Source organism: Brachyistius frenatus, unplaced genomic scaffold (genome assembly GCF_029030835.1).
Source record: "Brachyistius frenatus isolate BFR_SWC_R1_liver_20210118 unplaced genomic scaffold, ASM2903083v1 Contig_23, whole genome shotgun sequence".
In the NCBI taxonomy this organism is placed as follows: domain Eukaryota; kingdom Metazoa; phylum Chordata; class Actinopteri; family Embiotocidae; genus Brachyistius; species Brachyistius frenatus.
In genome coordinates this window covers 3,024,463-3,046,499 of record NW_027210622.1, presented here as the reverse complement: position 1 = coordinate 3,046,499, position 22,037 = coordinate 3,024,463, and the positions used below count along the sequence as shown (strand labels likewise).

The window sequence follows — 22,037 nt, the reverse complement described above, 5'->3', positions numbered from 1 at the left end:
GATGAGTTACACAGCAATGCACACACCGAGACATCAATGTGAAGTAGCCCATACGGAATGCATGCATATACAGTAGAGCACAGGCCAGCACATCTCACACTTCTGCTTTTACTCACTTTGAATGTCTCTCATTCAGTGCTGTCAGTTTCTGGACAGCAGCAGAGATCTGCCATGTCATGATTTGAGCTGTGAGATTTCTGACACACAGACTGACGCCTGTCTCTTCTATTGCCAAACACTCACACCAGGCGCTGCAGATGGTAGAGAGATAGATAGGCAGACAGAAATACAGACAGAGGGTGAGTAAAAAGGCAAAAAAAATCTGGAGAGGAGAAAAGAAGATGCAGTAGAGAGAGTAATTTGAAATGACAGGGGAAGGCAAAGGATATAAGGATTTGAGGAAGGAATGATTAGGAAACTACAAGATGCAAGAAAAAAGTGGGGAAAAGCAGGAAAGGACCAGACAAAGAGACTGAGTGACTGAGTGAGTGGAGGGTCCTCCCTCTTTAATCTCCCCAAACATCCATCAATCCTTTGGATTTACGATGGAGGGTTGGAAGGATAGAGCATTTGTTCTCATCAATCTGAAATCATGCCGTTTTGATGTACATTTAAAACAAATCCTGCCATTGAAGCACTGTTTTGTAGATTGTATAACAGCTAAAAACTAAAGCCGAAAATATTGAGTTGAGTTGTTGTAAGCCGTTGCTTACTGAGTATATAAAAACTGAACTTCTGAGGAGACGGATGTTTTATTGCTAAATGTTTGCCATAAATTGAGATTCATCAGCTACTTTATGAACTCTCTCGGTCTCACACACACACACACACACACACACACACACACACACACACACACACACACACACACACACACACACACACATCAAAACACACCTCCGGCAATGAGTGTATGGTCCTAATGAAGCGAGCAGAGGAGAAGCAGCTGCATAACTTGAGTGTGAGGCCTTGAGGGAACTCGCACAATTCGAGTCTGCGTGTGTCGCCGTGCTCCAGTATTAAAATGTCTGAAACTTTCTTAATTTGGACTTTCTCTAATTATTGCATTTTCTTTTTTCTTCGCTTCTTTCTCCCTTCTACTCTCCCCAGGTTGTGAGGGCCTGTTTCTATCATCCTGTTGTACAGTGAGGCAGTGAGCTCACGGTGGATACAGCATGCATGTGTCGACATATCCCATGATGCACTCTGCCAGTCCAGGCCTGCTCCTCCTCAGCTTCCTCTTCCTCGCTGATGCTGACTGTGAGTCCTTTCACTGTTATTCGCTTATATTCTCACACTTACACACACACACACACACACACACACACACACACACACACACACACACACACACACACACACACACACACACATACTGCCACATACAGGCATCGGATGATTTTAAATTCATTTTGTCATGACGACAACCTCAAACCTCCAGCCAGAGGAACAGGAGTCCTGTAACAGATGGTGTGGCCCCCACAGAGCCCTGTTCTCAACATCATTTAGTCAGTCTGGGATAAAATGACAGAGGCAATTGTGACAATCAAAATCCACAGAAGAACTTGCCTCAGTTCTTGGAAGTGTCATGGAACAAACTATCTGCCAAGTATACTTTGGAAACTTTCTGCAAGTGTACAGAGGAGAAGTGGTGCTGTTTTAAAGACCAGGGGCTTTATTTTAACGATTCAAGTGCACAGTTGAATTCAGGGCGTTTCCCAAAGTCCTTCTACTAGTTTAACAGCAGATAATCTGGGCACAAAGTAAGACACAGATCAAAGGGGTTTTATTTAATCTCATAATTGATTAATTAAAAGTTTCTTAATGAATTAAACATGGGTGTTTTGAGAAGAACAAGAAATAAACCAATGAAAGAGTCATCTCCTATTCACTTTAAAAGTCATGTGTGCTTGGCCCTTGGCGGATTACAACATAGCGGCCAATGTTTTTTTGGTCAATCGCACAATCACTTTTCACTGTCTCAAGATAGCAGTGCACCAACAATGCGCCTGACCACACCCCATTTTAAGACCAACTCACCCAGGGGCGCTCAGCTGGGCACTCAACATTTGCCGCTGGAGGGGAAAATGATAACCATATCTGTCTGAACCTTACAAAGACACCTGCGTTGGCACCGCTTTGTGCCGAATGTTGGTCACAACCAAGTGTGGTCACACCGAGAATTGATTTGATTTAGGTTTTTACTCTTTGATGCACTTTATATGAAGGTAACTGAGAAATGAAAACTACTTATGACATTATATTTCTTTTCCTGTTTCTTCATTTGACTTTTATTGCTTGAAAGTTGTACACATTTAGTGTATGGAAGAGAAACAATCAAATAGAATGTTTGCACCAGATATCTTTTAAATACACATAGTATGTACAGTATACACAAAAGCACACATAGGGTGGAAATGACCTGATTTTGTTTTACAAACCACTGCGCTCCAGATATCATATCCCTACTGTATGTGTGTGGTTGTGTGTGTGTTTATCTCTATATATGAGCGTGTATGAGTGTGTGTTTGGTATGGAGCCAGTTGTTTTTGTCCATCCCAGTATTACTTGGCATGAAGAGACAGACAACATATGGCAAATCAGATAATTTCCCCAATGCTTGTGTGATTGTGTTCATACCGTGTGTGTGTGTGTCCGGGTTTGATCCCTGTGGCTTGTCACAAATTTACATTCACAATAATATCCTGGTTATCAGTCATATCCTAGTTTTCACTGTGGCTGCAGCTAAAGATTATTTTCATTATTTAGCAGATTGGTTTGATTATTTTCTTGGTTAATTCTACAAAAGGTCTAAAGTCATGTCTTGAAATTGCTTGTTCTGTCCAACCAACCGCCGAAAACACAAAGATATACAGTTACTATCATATAAGGCAAAGAAAACCAGCAAATATTCACATTTTGGAAACTGGAAGCTTTGAATTTCTGGCTTTTGCACATTAACAGACACAAGTACAGATAAAGCAATCAAAAAAACTTTTATTTCTTCCACCACGACAAAATTTGAAAAAATTATCATGATCCACTTTTTGGGATCAGCTGTTGCCAACAACTTTTTTTTTTTTTTTTACTTCCAAACAAACAAGACAGCAGAGTTAACACTTTCATACATGTGGATTTCTGGACAGTGATGGATTTTTAAACCTCCACTAAGTTTAGCCTCTTAGTCATTTTATCTCTCCATTAATAATCAGAGGGTTTTTATTTGTGCATATCTGTGCAGATGCACCTGCACAGATCTGCACAGATCATAGACGATGATCGGAAACCCGACTTCGTTTTTTTATGTGCCAAAGTTGCCTTTTTAATTTCAATTACTGTTTTAAATTCTATTATCCATCTTTCTCAGAATCTACAGACAAGAGCTAATTTGTGTTTCAGGGTGTGAACACTCAAATATTCCAAAAACCTAATATTAACTGGGATTCTAGTGTGCTTGGAAAGCTTCGAAACTGTGTTTAGGGTTTCTACCTGTTAAAGAGAAAGACTTGGCCATGTATGACTCCCTTGTCAATTCATCAGGTTGATGAAGAAGGGTTTGAATTTTGCAACACAATGTCTGATTTGGTTTGAGACTAAGGATGAAAGAAGAGGGCCACCAGATTGGATAAGCAGAGAGGGTATAATGTAAGAGAAAGAGACGGCAGTCAGTCAAGCTCTATTGAGCTGTTAAATATCTGGGAGTTATCCTATCTTATACATCAGTAATAATCTGTTCTAGTAGGATTGCATAGTTGTAAGTGTGAAGAAGGAATGGTAAGAATATGTGAACATTCAGCATTTACATCATGGCCTGTTTGTTGGGAGGAAAATCCAGTGTAGCTTACAATGCTGAACATACACTGTATCATCCCCAACCTGCAAAGCCCACATATGTATTCACAAGCCTTCTGTAACGGCACACAAGTGTAGGCTGTCGGTAGACATTTCCATCCTGCAGTGTTTTTAGAAGTGTACACACATCCGCAAACCATGCTTGTTTTTCTTTCAGCCCTCTGCCCTCTCGTCCCATGTGTAAATTCCAGGGTCAGCCAGTAAAGGCCCAGTCATCCATCAAAACGATGATGCTCCCAGACTTCCTCGATGAGGGTTATGGGAGCAGCACAGATGCGACAAGGGTGGAAAGGATTCATACTTTGTCTTCTCTGTCTCCATTTTTCTTTTCCCCCTGCCCTCGTCTCATTCACTGTGACTTTCTCCTTTGCTCTTTTCCTGCTTGCTCTATGCCTCTTCTCAGCACATCCATATAATCTGCTGAGAAAGGAGGGACAGGGGGCTTGAGGGGGGAAAAGGGAGGAAAGGCTGTTCTTTTCTCGTTTTATCTCATTGTGTATGACGTTCAGTGCCTCTTTTAATATCAACAGTAGGGACTCAGAGATTTGAATGTTGAGAATTCAAACAGGCTGCTGGGACGCTGACATCTTTGGTGCTCGTCACGTGTCTACATGTTGTGAAATGTTAAATGCACTCCAAAAAAAATACTTTCAGTTGTGCTTCTCTTCACTCCAACTTAATTCTAAATGAATGGAATACATTTTAAAAAATAATAGGGTTTTGTAAAACAGGCTACGTTTTATTGTTGCTCCTTAGTATACGTGTTGAAATTTGTATCAAACTTTAGAAACACATGCTTGGTACACACATTATCATACACACACTAGTAGACTGAGTGTATTAAGATGCAATCAAATGGATTAATATCCCATGTGCATAGTTGGGAACCTTGCATGACTTCACCATATGTGCATCCTGCACACAAGCACTGGTATAACAGTGCAAGCAGCGCACCAAGCTTTGCATGTGTGAATATGTGGAGTTTTTAGGTTGTTTTTTTTCAAATTCTCCCTCCTTTACTCTCTTTTGCTCCCTCTCACCACCATTGTTGTTTCTCAGAGTGTTTGTGTGCGCGTGCATGTATATGACATCTATCTGGTGGATTAAGAGTAATGCCCTGATCCTGTCACAAACTAGGCCACTGCTCCATGTACGCAGTGAGGTGCCCTGTGCGAGAAGCTGCCTCTCTCTGCCCATCATTCAGCGTGATGGGGAACAATGCAACAACAGGGTTCTTTGTTCTGACCCCCATTTGCCCCAAAACCAACAAGCTGTCCTCCTTCCCCTTGCAACTCGACTGTAACAATAAAAATTCCTACTGAAATATAACCCCTTATACGTGCAACACAACATAACGGCTCATTTTTCAGAGGCTTACAGTCGGGGAGTCATTGCTGAGCTGCAACCCTGTGCTTTAGTAAGCAGACTGTACATTTTGAAAACCAAGCAGCAGTGGTTTAGGATTCTGCCTAAGGAGGCTCTTGGTAATGGGAAACTCTTTACCCTCACCTTGCCCCACATCATTTATGTGTTGTAAAAGCTGAGCTTTTCCAGTTTCCTGATCCGCAGAGCTTGATGGAGAAAAAACAACAACACAGGGGAATCAACAAAAATTCAACCAGTTTTTCTGTTTTTTACAGTTACTGAAAATATGACCTTTTCATACATGACGTATGAGGCCTGTGTACACCACTGAAAACACAGAACTTGCTCATGTGGTGACTGATTGACCCGTCAATATTCAACCATATTGCCTGCACTCGCATGGCCTTGAGGTTGAGGCTGGCTGGAATCTAAAAAGGTGGTTGGCTCAATCTCTCTCAATGGCACCATGGCTATTTTTGCTAACTTTGGGAGCCCTTCAGCAAGGCACCAAATATGACCTGCTGGGACTCCAGTCTTCTCTGTTTACCTGCAAGTATTTCATTCAGATTTTCCTCAGGTTCTGAGGTCAAGGGTCTGAGCTGCTATAAGAAGCAATAAACTCTTCCACGAACACTTTTTTTTTTTTTTGTGAATCCCATGACCCCTGTTTTTAGTGTTATTCACTTTTATCCTAAGTTTTAGTATTTGCAATAGACATCTGCAGTGTGCTCTTTGACAGGCCCCACACTTGTGTATAAAGCTACACACAATAATGTTTTTTATTTGTTATATTTGGTTCTCAGTAAGTATGTTGGTAGTTGTCTGTTTCATATGTTTATATCATGTACGCAGGCATGTGTAACGCTTATCATGGACAAGAGATTAGACTGAGATAAGTATGTACTTTCGTGCAAGCTTCTCCGCTCCTTGATGCTGATGGATGAAGTACTGTCAGGATTCACTGGAATGAGATGAGGCAGGGTCACAAAGTTTAAAGGCTTCTGCCCTGGGGATCAGTTAAGGGTGTGAAAGAGAAGTTATTTTCTGATGGATGGATGCTGTTTGTTTTCTGTGAGTGATTGCTGGTGCTTTACTCACAGAAAGAGCAAAAAGAAGGCAAGATCCTGTCTGACATTTTTTTCCTATAACCACAGTTCAAAGGTTGACAAAGTGTCAAAACCTGCTCTTGGCAGTTTAGGCCACTGGGTGATGATCAAATGACCAAGAGGCCTCAACTGTTACATGTTCAGCATTCCAGTCAGCTCTGTGTAGATTATTTCACCCTTTTTTTTCTTCTATGTTTAACTGCACAATTAAAGATACAGCAGCATAGAAATAGAAATACAGCTACAAACAGCAGTCAGTCAGTCATCTTAGCTTAGCATAAAGACTGGAGAGGTACATCTAAAGTTAACTAAAACAACACATTATCTATGGTTTATTTCAACGTAAACATAAACCAAAGTCTTAAAACAGCAATTAGTGTTTTTTTTCAGGTCATATAAACCACCTAAAGTTTTCCATTTAAATTTTGGTAAGAAAACAAAAGCTATGTTTTGGAGGTGCAGGTGAATAGGTTACTTTGCTTTTAAAGCAAGTTGTTTCTCCTGCTTCTAGTCCTAACATTTATCGAAAGCTAGAAAACAAATGTGTATTAGTCCTTTAATTAACTGTATTTCCCTTTCTAAGTCTAATGGTTGTTCTTTACTGTGCTGACGGGTCAAAAGTGACCCAAAGAAGATCTTTATACATTGACTTTGTTCCTCAAAAAGAAAATGGTTCTGCAGGATTTACTATCCTTACAACTGACTATAGGTCAGGGCAGGAAACATCATAAAATTGTATCCTGGAAAAAAAAATTATATTTTGGGGATATTCTCTGCTGTCTGCATTTTTTTCCCTGAAGACATTGGGAGAGTTATACAGTGTTTATTGGAAATTAGAGAGAAGAATAAAATAAATAAAAAATTTGCATATCTCTTTTAATTAACATGCCACTTATCAACTCAACTAATTCCAGCCATTATCCAAATAATTCATGAAATATTTTCTGGAATGAGTTTTGGTATTGTATTCAAATTCAGCTCCAGTGATGACTTGTCAGCTCATCCAGAATACAACGTTAAACCTTAAAAATAAAAAGCTATTTTAAATGCTTGTTGACCTCTTTCTATCAGCTGTGCAACAGTCCAAATTTCTCTCCACAGAAGGTGACAGAAATGGGTCACGTCATAAATATTAAGAATAAGTCATTCACACAAAATTAAAACGTCAATCAAAGTTGTGTGGTATGATTTTAACTGTTGACTGCTCACACTGCCATTAGAGAACTACTGTTAATATTCTTATTTTGGTAGAGCTTAAAAACGCATTCAAATTAGTGCTCTCGTATTCAGGTTGTAGCTCGGTGACCCTTTGGACTTCTTCATTTTTAAGATGCTGTCAAACCATGAATGAGACAGATCTGCCTGAGAGCAGGACAGTCCATGTCAATGAGAAGAAAAGTGAAGCCGTTCTGCAGCTGAATATCCTCAGTGTGCTGCATGGATGAAGATATTTGCAGCCAGAATAGCTGTGCGCCAATCTGTGAGTAACGAAATCTGACTACCTTAGCTTAGCATTAGCTTAGCAGGTGCACTCGTCTGTGAAGAGGCCTGGGTAGCATTAGCTTAGTTGTAGCGTAGCTGAGCAGCAGTCTGTAAGTAATGCACAGCGACCAGCACAGAAAAAAACGCTCTGTTCTTCTTTATGGGAAGCCAGCTCTGACCCAGTGAAGTTGTGTACCCAGTGGGTAGCCCATGTGTTTCTAATGACCTGTGTAGAAAAGAAGATCCTGTTTGATTAATTCCTTCCCTTGTGTTCCTAACAAATTAACCCTGATTAACTCGGCACTAGCCAGACCCTGTTGCAACTATGGTGGTCATATGGTGGTAGACATGCATCACTATCTGCAGTAAAAGTGCATTCTATCTTTTGCTACTGCATCAGTGTAAAAATGATGATGTCATAGGAATGCTTTGTGACGTCAGCGGGGGGTTGTCCAGAAAACTACAGACCTGCTGTGTATGCTGCAGTGAAGTGACACTTGAAAGTCAGAGACATGCCGTTTTAAATGAGAAAAAGAAAAGTGTTTGAATTCAAAAATCCAATTCTGCATCTTTGTTTGAGACACAGTTCAAATGGACACTTAATCTTTGTGAAATTTAAATAACATCTTATTTTAATGTGAGGTTTTATCGAATTGTGTGGCACTTAATTGTGTATAATTTAATTCAATGTATTGGAGTAGCCCATTTTGCCAAATGTTTTCCAATTATCACTTGTGTTCTGCAGAGGGATGATAGCTTTCTCTGTGTTTATTGGCCACAGCAATCCAATTTCATTACCAGGACAGAGGCAAGCGGCTGATAATTTGCTCTTAATGTGTCGGTTTGATGTTAATGTGTTTTAAGTTATGGTTCTGGCCAGCTGCCCGCCCACTCTGGAGGCTGACTATCGTGGCCCTGGCTCAGTCCGCTATATTGGCCCCGTTCCTCAACTTGTGTGACAAGCTTGATTCAGTTTTCATTCAGGGAGTGATCTGCTTACTGCCCACAGCCATACACAATACTATGCTGCTAGGTCTTTCCTCAGCAAGGACTGTCAATTGCTCAGTAGAAGCCTGACTACTGACATGAGCACACACACACACACACACACACACACACACACACACACACACACACACACACACACACACACACACACACACACACACACCAAACTCACAGACATGAACACTCACAAAAGCTATTCATACACATGAGCACAGGTCCACACACGCACTCAGAAACACCCGATAACTGTCTATCGCCTTCCTCCTCTGAGGAATAATTCACATTTCAGTCCGTGAGCAGAGACAACCAAATATTCAGCTACCTTTAAAGGTTGCTCTTTTTAGCCAGATGTCTTTTCACAAAGAAATCTCAGCTTCTTCATACTGAATTTTCCTCTTAGATTTTATCCGGCATTGTTAAATGATTTATTTCCTAATTCTTTACTTTGATGCCTCAGTATCAGAGTGGGTCCATTTTGTGCTGCTCAATCCACTGCTTTTTGTTGATTTGATTTGTTTGAATCGGCCTGTCTGCTTTATGCTTTGTTGCATCAGATCAGCTAAAGTGATTGAGAGCACACAAGATGAGGCCTGAGGGCACATCATTCCCAACATTTTGCAGAGTTTTCCAAACGATGTTTAGGAATGAGTTCAGATCACTTAGAACAATGATTTTTAAAATACATTACACAAATGTCGAGTTTCGTCATCATTTCATTTAACGGACATTAACTAAGTTGAAACAGAATAATTCTCATTAGACCATTAAATTGGATTCATTTAACCATTTGCTCAGTTTTTCTGAATTAAAAACAGTCATCACGTATTTTGGATAAAACATACATTTTAATCATTTTGTGTTGCTCACCACATTTTCATAAGAATAGGAGCTTTTAAATCTCTACTTCAACAATGATTTATATAATTTCTATTTATTTCCATTTTTTGTCTTTGCCAAATATGAGCATTCTTCAATTTATTCACTTTCCCAATCTTAATACTCTATATCTGTAAATCATACTCCCTGAAGGTTTGTGCAAGCATCTGTTCTCACAAACTCAATCTCTCCTGCTGTGTCCCTCTAGGTTAAGACAGCATCTGCCAGCTACAGTATGCCCCCCTACTCTCCTACACAGGACCATTAGCTTCCTTTATGTCTCACTATTTGTCTTTTCAAAGTGCTACTCCACTAAACATCCATCAGCACATCACACCGGATCCAAAAATGGTTACATTTGTGACAGATTACAAATTAAAACTAATAAGTAAAAAACAGTCATTAGTCAGAATCTGTCATCACTCCAGTTTTCATCTGGAAATCGATGTTGGCATAGCATGTATCAAGATGTCAGAATTATTGATGTTGTGATTTTTATTTTTAGGACACAGCTGTTCCCTGCTATTCAATTTCATTTACTTTTAAAAAGGAAGAAAACGTAAAGATGATCGTTTTCACCCTGAAAGTTTATCACACGTCCTAAGACGTGACTCGAAGGTGGTGCGGAGAGGGTAGCTGATTGTGTAATCCCTGCCATCTGTTGTGTAGATCAGATTCCACTATATAGTGATGTAGGCCACCCTCCTTCCACCCTACACACACATATCAATAGGGGAACGCGTGGCTCTGTCTAATTCCATCTAAATCTCTCTGTGTGGACCACTCAGTAGTTTCTTGTCACTTCCATCTTGGGCCATCATCAGGGAAAAGAAGCTGTGAGGGACACCTTGTAACATGGACCAGCACCCACAGCTGTGACTCCTGCAAACTGCCCTCCTATAACAACTTCCTTTTATATCTGTGAAATGATAAACCTGCAGGTATCCATTTCCTCTCGTAAGAATAATTTCAGTGCCCTTTTGAGCTTTAGCTCCCCCTCCTTTGGCCCAAATGTCAATTTAATCCTCCCAAGCAGCATGATAAAAAAAAAAAAAAAAAAACTAATGATCATGGCAAAAGACAGAACCGTAAGGACACCCAGAGGGAGTAAAGAAGAAGAGCAGGGATAGAGGAGGAGAACAGAGGGATGGAGTAAAAGAAGGGAGATAAGTGTGAATCAAGGAAAAGAGAATAAAGATGAGATATGAAAAAGAGAGGTTAGGAGAGACATTTTAGAGAGAAAGAGTTGCGAGAGAAAGAGTTGGGGAGAAGTGTGGAGCATACGGGTTGCACCCCCATCTCCCTACATAAAGTCAGTCAATGTGACAGGAAGACTTATGTAACACCCCAGAGCTGGAGGGAGGAGATGGGGTAAGAGTAACAAGGAGGACGATGAAAGCGGGAGCAAGGAGAGCAGCTGTGAAGCGGGGGGGAGGGGGAGGATTCAGTGGCAAAGGATCAGGAGTGGGGTACAAAGATAAAGATGCAAAATATAAGAAAGACAGAGCCTCAGACAATTAATCAGCAGATATACAGTATGACAAAAGTGATCAGGGCAAGAGAGATAAAGAAAAGGTGGAAAAGTAAAAAAAAAAAAAAAAAGAAAAGCAATTGAAAGATCTACCATGCCTTTTAGTATGGATCTGCTGGCTTTACACTTTTCATTTGTTTTGTGGGGGAGAGATTAGCAAAAGGATTAAGAGAGAGATTCTCCAGCTCATCATTCTTCCTCTTTCCCCTCTCCCTGTCTCTCAGAGGTGCACACGCATTTACTCATCCATTCATCGCGCGCACACACACACACACACACACACACACACGATAATAGCATGCGTGTAGAAATTGTGCATGCAATGATATGCTGTATGTATTATAGTTGCAAAGAAACCATTATTTTCAATTGTCTGTTAACCTGCAGACTTTTTTTTGTGCTTGATCGATTAATCAATTGGGATACCAAATGTCAAAAGGAGTGAAAATATACTGAAACAATTTCCCAGAGCTTGAGTATTTGTTACATAATAGGATCTGCAAGTTCTCGCAATTTAGAGGCCGGACGTGGTGAATGGATTTTTTTTTTTTTTTTTTTTTTTGTTAATGACTTTTAAATGATTAATGGGTTATTGAAACTTTTGTCAATGATTGAAGGCCGTTCGAGAAGTTATTTAATCAACTAATCGCAAATGCAAGAATGGAAAAGTAAGCGCACACACACACACACACACACACACACACACACACACACACACACACACACACACACACAGACAGTCTTTCTCCTTTTTCTCTCTCCTCACAAACACACAGTCAGTGAGGTAGATTTGCCAGTGAGGTGTAGAGGTGATTGGGCAGCTTGAGGCTCTCTGACTGCATTTGCCAGTACATCTGGCTCGTTCCCTCTCTATCTCACTCTCCGTGTCTCCCTCTCTCTTTTTCTCGCATCCACCTCCTGCTCATCTTCCTCTCTCCCTCCACTGCTCTCCATCTGTCTCTCTCACTTGTTCCTTTTATCTCATTCGCTCTTCTGTTCATTTCTCCCCACTCTTTCAACACACACACTCTCCCTCTCTTTTCCTCCCCTACTCTGAAGAGCTTAGCTCTTCTCCCTTTCTCCCTCCCTTCTTTTAAACAGCAAAAAGCAATTTCTCTCCCTTTGTCAGGGCGGTTGGCGGTAAGCCCTTAAGTAGGGATTTTCTGGTTTGGCTGGAATGCCATTAGGCGAGCTGGTGGTGACGTGCCGTGACTGACGTCCCGAATCTTTTTGATATCGTGATGTCACAATCCAGCGGAGGCTGTGGTTATGATATTGTTGGCGTCCCCGGAACGAGGGGCTTTAGTGGTCATGTCAGGAGTAAGTCTTCATAAATCCTTTATGGCACAGAAATATTAAGCTTCTTTGGTGGTGCAGGGACAGAGGGAGAAACATGGTAGAGCGTGCACACGTGTACAGAAAAAAAGACACAGACACAAAGCCACCCACATGCACATCTAACCTGAGAGATGTGCTATAGGTGTTCACGTACTTTACAGAGTGGTTCACACTGTAACACAAGTACACACATACCAAAACAACTGGAATGTTGGACCGTTTTACAGACTGCATCATTGTCCTTCACGACATGTACGACACAGATCTCAAATATAACTGTTACAGATGTGAGTGGCAGATTATTGTGGTATATTGAGTGATATCCCAGAGATTAAGTGCATTCAGGAAAACATGGTAATCCAGTACAGAATGTTTTCATGTGTGTGTGAAGGCTTATTATTATAATAGTACCGGCAGCACGAATGGTTGTCATGTGAAGACTGTTGTGTAACTGACCATCGCAACTTCTTCCTGTATTTATTGACACAATGACTAACACTGGAAGTGTGAATTTGACTTTTTGAATCCATCTTTTCTATACAGCGCCCCCCAGATTCACACGAACCCCAGAAGACCAAACAGGAGTCCAGGGGGGAGTGGCTTCATTTGTGTGCCAGGCTGCAGGAGACCCCCAGCCCAAGATTGTCTGGAACAAGAAAGGCAAAAAAGTCAGCAACCAGAGATTTGAGGTACGATACTGAGATACTGAAAAACAAATTGAAACTTTATATCTTCAACAGTGAGATCTTCTCATGCTGAAATTTAAGGTTAACATTCCACAACAGAGGCTCTGAGGCTGTGGAAACAGTGGTGTTTGCAAAAAGTGGTCACAGAGCACTGAACAGGATATTGCTGCTGTTGTTGTCAGACCCTATTAGTGTTTCTTCTCATTATTTTCTTTATAAACTTTTCTTACAACATGCGTTTTGACTGGTAAAAGTAGCAACATTAAAAATGGCTGTAAACATGAATAATAATTAGTAAATTGACAGAAAATGAATTGGCAACTGCTCTAAAAACTAGTTTCTTGCATAAAGGAATCATTTGAATATTGGAAGATGCAAGTGGAGCCAGGAGACAATGTGATTTTTACTCTTTTTTAGTACCGATTAAACATAGAAGATATAAATGTTAATGTTATGTTAACAATGAGCTTTAGAGGTGCTTGTCGGCCCATATTTCATCTATAGAAAGAGCTAGGTTAGCTGTTTGTGCTGGACTTTTAAGAAAAGCTAAGCTAACCACATCCCGGCTTCATATTTAATGGATAGATATAAGAGTGCTATCCGTCTAAGTCTCAGCAAGAGAGTGAATAAGCTTATTCCCAAGATGTCAAACCTAAATACCTTTTCAAGCACAAATGCCAACATGACCCAGTCCCAGTTCGTGAGTTGTGAGGATCTGCTGCTTTTTGTCTGATGTGACAGAGAACAGAAAATCTTTGGGTTTTGGACTGTCGATGAGCAGCAGAAATTCTGTAGATTTCAAAATAAAAGTTTGACTTATTTTTTTTTTTTCATCGACTCTATGTACTACACACTTAAAATGGCCGCCCATCTGTTGAAAACCACTGGACGGAAATCAAGAAAATATTTGGTAGATTATTAGTAATGAAAATAAATTGTCATATATTCAAATTAGTCCTTCTCAGAGCTCTGGTAATGCACATGCATATACTCACTCAGTTTGTCTAAATATAACAGAACCATCATGACTGTCATCGTTTACATGAGTGCTTTTCCTTTGATGACAATCATAGCACCCGCTGGGAGAAAGGTGGACTGTTTGTGCTCTATTTACTTTATTTATTATTATATTTATGTAATTGACACATGAAAATTTTACATATGTAGTCAAAATTGTTCGTTTAAAGATTTAATCTGTTGACCCTCTTTTGTTTATTTGTGTTTCAAAGGTTTTTCAGGTGTGTGAAAAGCTATCGGCTTCAACTCTTTCATATTTCAGATTATGCCTCAAGCTGCAGTATATGAGATTCTTATACGATCAGCCTTATTAGTTTCCCGAAGGCCGTAACCTTTGATTTATTTCCCCACCTCACAAGTCACTCATTGAGATGTTGAATCAGCTTCATTCCTGCTCAGTCCGAGTAGCCCTGAGCTTAGGGTACTTTTCCACTTTAATAAATCAGAGTTTCCTCCTAGGTTTAATTTAATCTTGGTGTCTTTCTGTTTGTGATTAAATCACTTGGGGAGATTTTTTTTTTTTTTAATCCAGACTATACACTGTAAGCTTGGGCTACTTGCTGTATATTTCTTTTTGCTGTCCTGTCGGTCAGGACTTGTGGGATTTATATTATTGGATTTCAGTGAAAAACCTTCCCAGAATTCAGAATCCAGATCAATTACATGCAAGTATTTACCTTGTGCAAGGGGAGGTATAATGTACTATCCAGTAGTTCCGAAACATCCAAAGATATTACATATTTGAAAAAGACGAGAAATATTCAAGGGCAGTTTGTACATCGCAGTCAAACATTTCTCCAGTAAATGTTATTTATAATCTCTTTTATTGTGTGTATTGACTGATCTCTCATTTTGGATCCAGCTTTCTTCAGTAAATTAAATAACTGGGAGAAGGTCTTGAAATTATTTCTATGTCTGAAAGTTGGTGTTGATCACTGACCTGCAAACAATGTTAGTGTCCAATGTTTAGCTGAACATTTGAACCTTTCATCTGTTGCTTTATCTGTAACACATTGCAGTATTTTAAAGTGTTTAGATGAGATTTTGTGAAAAGTTTGTTGTTGCTGCATTTTGAGTAACAGCAGATTGTAATCAGATCCCAAAGAGACGGAGAAAAACTAAACTATGAGCAACTTCCCTAAATCTACACATCATTTGATCCATAACAGAAATATGAACTTTAACTGCTTCCAACGTATTTTCCCAATTACAGGTAATAGAATTTGACGATGGATCCGGCTCAGTCCTGAGAATCCAGCCACTGAGGACCCCCAGAGACGAGGCAATTTATGAATGCCATGCCTCCAACTCAGCGGGAGAGATTACTGCCTCCACCAGGCTCAGTGTGTTACGAGGTCAGTACAAACACACATGCAATCTGTGTTTCCATAAATGTCACACACTTAATTTAGCATTTATAATCTTAATGCAAACATTTAGTAAATTGTTTATAACACACTACAATACACAATAACATAATTATAAGTAGATATAAAGGGCATTTTACATGTAATTGTTTACGTGATTAACTAATAGGCATCAATAACAACAAAACAAAATAATGAATGCTTGACAATATTTCACATTGGTAGATGAAATATGAAGTTATAATTGATTATATTTGTTAATTATAATTTACCATTTCCCAGATCAAAAATGATCTTTTAAGCTCATGAGTTGTGAACACATTTATAAACAGTTTTAAACACAGCCTAATTGTATATAACTGAATCTGATTCTGACTCTAATATCCTTATCAATCATTCATTAACTGTGTATACACTGGTAATGCATGCTTCATACTGCATGTAAGGGTATAACTAGTTAAAAAAAAAAAAAAAAAAAAAAGAAGCATGAACTGACCATTGGCTTTTTTTTTGCTGCTTTTCCTTTAACTTTAAAAGTACTTATGCGAGAGAAATTGTAAGCTCAGGAGATGTTTCTTCAAATATGGATATATATGCAAGTGTGAGTCTGGGTCCACCACGGTCGATTGTTTAGTGTTAGCGAGAGTCCATTAATGCAGATAGTGATGTTAGTTTTAGTGCAGTCCATTAGGAGAGCATTATGTACCGGTAGTTTGAAGCTCAAGAGTGTCTTATTGAGTGAAGTCACTCAAGTGTGGATAATCACATCGCCTGCCTTTACAGTACATGCTCATGGGGAAAGGATGTGCAGCCTATTGTTCTACCGTCTCGTCTCTTTCTGTCGCTTTGTCTTTCTCTCTCTCTCTGTTTGCTTCTTGTCTCTCTGAGGGGTAATAACATAGTTTTCAGTTCTTCCTCCAGTCTCATGTCTTTCTGTCCTCTCTGTCGGGGTTGGTTTTTTTCTCTTTCCCCAAGTCCTTTCCCTTTTCCTCTTTATTTTGCTTTTCCCCTTTTCTCTCTTTTTATACCCATTCCTTCTTTTCTATATCACACGCTCTCTCTCTGTCTCTCGACAAGCTCTTAGGTCTACTACACAGCAACCTCTAAATTATTCACATCAGACCACTCTTTGCATCTTCTGTGCTGTTCCGCTCCATCCATCCAGAATTTTTCCTGTCTCACATGGTCGTGTGTGTGTGTGTGTGTGTGTGTGTGTGTGTGTGTGTGTGTGTGTGTGTGTGTGTGTGTGTGTGTGTGTGTGTGTGTGTGTGTGTGTGTGTGTGTGTGTGTGTGTGTGTGTGTGTGTGTGTGTGTGTGTGTGTGTGTGTGTTTCTACATGCCCAGTACATCTGTATGTGCTCTTGCTTAGGTTTCTTTTGCATCTATTTTTGATTTTCCCTGCCTCTCTTGATGGAAGCTCCAATCCACTCATCTTTTGTCTTTTTCTTTATCGAGAACACAACCACTCAAGCTCTCGCGCACACACACGTACACACACACAGGCATCACCCACACAACCCCAAGCGTATCCTCAATCTAAAACAGTGAGTCTTTATGTAGTGATTAGCCTCTTTCTGTTCCTCTGAGGAGTCATTGTGTTGCGGATGAACAAGAGGCCACCTGGGAGCAGCTAATAGTCCCTGAAAGACTGTCAGTCCAAATGTCACTTACTAACTACACACACACACATTCACACAGGCACGCAAACACACACAGTCTTGTCAGTCATGTCTCCTTGTCCCCCGTGGGTCTCTAAAGACACAGCTCCAGTGACTGACTTGACTGATTGTCAGACAGGAGGGATCCGGTGTTAAGGTCAGCCAGCTTAATTACTGAGGATTAGAACCAGGCTAATTGAAATCTTGGTTTCCAGTAAATGGCTATGATTGGCAACGGCTAAAATAATAATGAAGCTGAGTGCAATTATATACTTTTCTATCCACTCTATAGACAGATACTGTATAATTCATGGTTCGAGAAAAATGCTGTGTGTGTCTAAATAGAGAACATGAAGTTGTAAATTGTAAATGTTTAAAGTCCTAAATAGTTAATATTCTAGCTTATATTTAAGGACAACTCAGTTGGTGATTTTATCTGCCATCAAAACACTTGCCTGAACATCGTGGACGACCCTTGGATAGCCCTTTTCTATCTTCTCTGACAAAGCAATTTACGATTTGCCTCAGTCATGGATTCACACACACACACACACACACACACACACACACACACACACACACACACACACACACACACACACACACACACACACACACACACACACACACACACACACACTTTAGCAGAGCTTTCCTGCAAGGTGCTGGGCTGTCCATCAGTAATAACTTGGTGTTGCTGAAGGACACTTGGAAAAATGTACAGGACATATGTACATGTAAACCACAGACCCTGCAATTACCAGCTCTACCAGAGACATGAGCAGTCAGATCATCAGACAGGCTGTAAACAAGTCAAACATTTAGGCAAATTTTCTTCACTACTTAATTTGGAAGTGGAACTAATAGTGAGTGCAGCAGAGTTGTTGTTGATTTAAGTGCAGCAGGTCAAAGTTTAACCAGAGAGTGAGTCTGTAAACTGTGGTGGATAAGGATTTTATTGATCACCTTCTTTTCCTAATGAATTATAAATATAATCTAAGTAGGTAATAAATCTAATAAAATAAAGTAGTCAATTCATCCAATAAAAAAGGCCTAGGTTGAATAAAATGTAATTATTCTTTAGTTAATTATAATATGCATACCGTCCAAAGCATTTTTTACCTACGTGTCATCATACACTATTTATATTTCAACTGAATATGATCCAGAGTCACCTAAAATTGTGGCCTCATAGAGCAGACTAGACTTGGATTATCACTTCTCTGACACTGTTAACATGTAGGAGGCAGAAAGAATCACAGTTGTGCAGTTCTGTTGATTCAGATTGTATTGGAAGATAAAGTCTTAAACAGGCATTAGTTGTATCATAACCCTAACCTAGTGTTCATCAGTCAGTCCTGGATGACAGAAACAGGTTGGTTTGCAGGTGCACATATTACACTCGGGGCTCTGATACAGCAGCCAGCTCATTGTTTAGTTCCCATGATTGTAAGACCAGACTTGACTTGCTGTCTTCCAGATTTTCAAATGACAAAACCAGTAAGCAATGTGTGTGGATTTCATTTGGGGTCTTAAATAAAGAGGACAATGTTCGCACAGCAGTTCCCATGATTGTGAGACCGGGCTTTTCAATGAGCTGTGAAATTACCTGGAGCACTCGCAGTGGAAACAGTGAGGTGGGAGCACATCCAAACGAAACCGTGTGACATGTGGAAGGCTCCGTCAACAAGAGGGTGTAGGGTTACGCATCTGCCCTGACCTCCGGGGGTTCTTAGCTGTTACTGTTCAGCAGCACCACTTCATGGATACACACGCATGCACATCCTGCAGCAGCTTTGTCCCAAACACACTTTGGTGTTGCTTACACCTGCCCCGATGATGGATGGTGGAAGGCTGGTTATGTGCATGTGTTAACATGTGTGTATGTGCTTTAGCCTACTCAGTCAGCACTCAAACTTGAAGCTTTAAATGAAAAAAGAAAAGCCTTTGTTGTAGTTTTGTCTTCACACAAGTGTGTGTGTGTGTGTGTCCTTGGTTGTTTTTTTTTATCTGTTTGTGTATTTTAATCCAGTACAAGTGCATACCTGTGCACCTGTCTACCCGCAAAGACATGACTGCAATTCTCTCTTTTTTGTGCACATTTGAGCGGCGGTAGAAAAGGGGCAGAGAAAGATGCATGATCTCAGGGAGCAACATTCTAACTGTGCATCCCCAACGTTCAGTGCACTATCCCACCCCAGGTAGATGAAATAGAATGCATTATTCCTGCCTACGAGGGGCTGGCTTTGAAGTAAGCGTTTGCATAATGAAAGCGGAGAGAATCAGGATTGTTATGCTGTATCTGTCCCTTGTGCTCTCTTTCCCTCTCTGTCAATTTCTCTCGTGTTCTCTCTGTTTTCTTTTCTGTCACTATTTCTTCCTCCTCTATTCCAACCTTTTCTCTTCTAGTCTCCTTCACGCTCCTGTTTTTGTTTTTTTTTGCATTTATGCCCTCTTTCACCACCCACGCACACAAACACACCCATACACACAAACACCTTCTCATCTTGTTCTCTTGGTTTATTATGTCCATGTTTCCATTTGTCGGGCGTTGTGATTGATTGAAAACGGAGCTGTTAAAAGGCCACACACGGCTCGTGAAGCCAGTGTCTCACGACCCATCGGCTATGGTTCGATGGGCTAGTACCAGAATTAGCATCTCCTTGGCGGGGTTCAGTGCTAGGATTTCCCGTTAATGAGGCTCTGTGTGGTGGAGAGGGATAAAGTCACAAGGGATTCTGGGTAAAAAAAAAAGAAAAAAAAAGAGGAGGGGATTAAAATAGACTGCCTTCTAGATCAAATACAGCGCAAACACATGCAGGAACACACGCTCCTTGCTCATCTGACTTTTTTTTCACCATGTCTGTCTTTATCTACTTTATTATGGATGACTCATGAATCTGACATTTTACGTCGCAGTTTCAAAGTGCAGCCTTGCACAAAGTTGAGGATTTGTTTTTTTAAACTGATTTGCTCTGCAGCTATTAGATTCCCGGAGTGGATAAAGTGTCTTTTGGGTTTGACTGAGTTCAGTCTTCTTTGATCCCCTACCTACTCAAAGCATTGTCCCCTGTCTCCTCTTAAATCTCCCTCTTCAGTTGAATGAAGTTGGCCCACTGCCTTTGATTTCCTCTATCACAGTGGAATGACTCTCCGTGTTCGATTTAATTGCCTCCGATGTCTATAAATTCACATTTGATTTGCCATCCCAAAAAGGGTGCAAGTCCCAGTGGATATGGATATTGGATGCGCCTATTTGATTTTATGCACAGAGTGAACTTCCACAGAGGGCTGTGTGCAATAGATAGAGCTACAAAAAAGTGTAGCTCAGCTGCGACTGATTCCCAACAGAATAGAGCGTATCTGATCACACTTGATTTCTGTTGGAAAAGCCTAAAGCCTTAGTGAGTTCGTCAGGTCAAATGAAATGTTACTTATTTGACCTCTCAACTGGATTCTTCAAAAGTCTCGCCTCAGGTCTCGAGGCTAATGCGAAACAAATTTTTACTTAAATTTAATTTAAATTTGACTGTTGCATTTTTCCTGCTAGCTTGCCTTTTAAAGCCTTTGAGACGGGACTCCTAACTTCTGCTTGGTGTCACATCCGTCAGGTTTCATGCATCATGTTATCTCCTACGTTGTATATTGAACATAGGCTGTCCACTGTGCCAGGGCTTTTGACTGAAATGCATATTTCAGAAACAGACTAATTTGACATAATAGTTTGAGATAATCGATACCACTCACAAGCGGTCAGCAGGTGGAAAGCCTAGCGGGAAACAGCTAGCCAGGCTCTCCAAGAAGCCTGGCTGCAAATCAGAAACCCAAATAAGAAAAAAAAATAAGAACAAGCTATCCACATTTACAATGATATTACATTAGCTCCACCAAGGCTTTTATCTAAGGTTGTCTTCAACATAAAAAAGTATTCAATTTTACCAGAGGTAACCACATATTAATTTGAAAAAGGAAAAAAAAAATGTTTCTGCCTATTTGTGTAATTGCATCATTTTGTTTAGTCTGTTAAATCTTTAACTCTGTGTCGAGCCTATTGAACTCATTGCCCGACAATCTCAATAGTAGATTTATACTAATTAGGCAGGGCTGGTTCACTGGAATATCCTAACTTTTTATTGAGTAAAATTGTCCAAAAATTAATGAAAATTCTGTCCAAATTAATTTTTAACGACTTAATCCAACACTGATGATGTGAAGAAATGGTAGCTAAAAAACTGAAAACAAAAGTGACGTAGCTAGTTTTGCCATATATGTTTATATATATTATATGTTTTAATGTAAAAACCAGTCTGACGTTTCAAGCTACAACGCTTTCTGTGAACATGTGGAAGGGAGTGTTTACTAATTCCTACAGAGATGTGACCGACAGGGTGTGCTTCTGCATTTGTCTTTAGATGGAAAAGAGCCACACAAATAGGACTACAAATCTATATAGAGCTCACATTTAATATATTTAATACTAACAATAACCAGCTTTAATGTATTTGATAATCACATGCTTCCCACCAATCAGAGTCAGCTGTAAGACCTGGGACCCAAAATGTGCAGAGAAGTCAAAATAAAAAGCCAAACGTGCTGGATAAATTGTTCTACTTCACAGCTTTCTCTCTATAAATGGTACTTGACCAAACCCATTGAAAGAAGGCACAAAGCATAAACATTGACAATTCTGGCATCGCTAGATCTCAAATGAAATATATATATATATATATATTTTTATACCGGATAGAGCC

The 22,037-nt window shown here is 40.0% G+C and overlaps 1 protein-coding gene across 11 annotated transcripts in view; it reads left to right on the top strand.

Moving 5' to 3' along the window:
* Positions 1 to 22,037, top strand: part of ptprdb (protein tyrosine phosphatase receptor type Db) — a 151,874-nt gene that overhangs the window by 84,347 nt on the left and 45,490 nt on the right. For all 11 annotated transcript variants that reach the window (XM_069697402.1, XM_069697403.1, XM_069697405.1 and 8 more), the window contains exons 6-8: positions 1,111 to 1,260; positions 13,102 to 13,247; positions 15,475 to 15,616. In XM_069697402.1, the coding sequence (XP_069553503.1) occupies positions 1,176 to 1,260; positions 13,102 to 13,247; positions 15,475 to 15,616 (373 nt within the window). In that variant the 5' untranslated portion in view covers positions 1,111 to 1,175. The remainder of the gene's footprint in view (positions 1 to 1,110; positions 1,261 to 13,101; positions 13,248 to 15,474; positions 15,617 to 22,037) is intronic.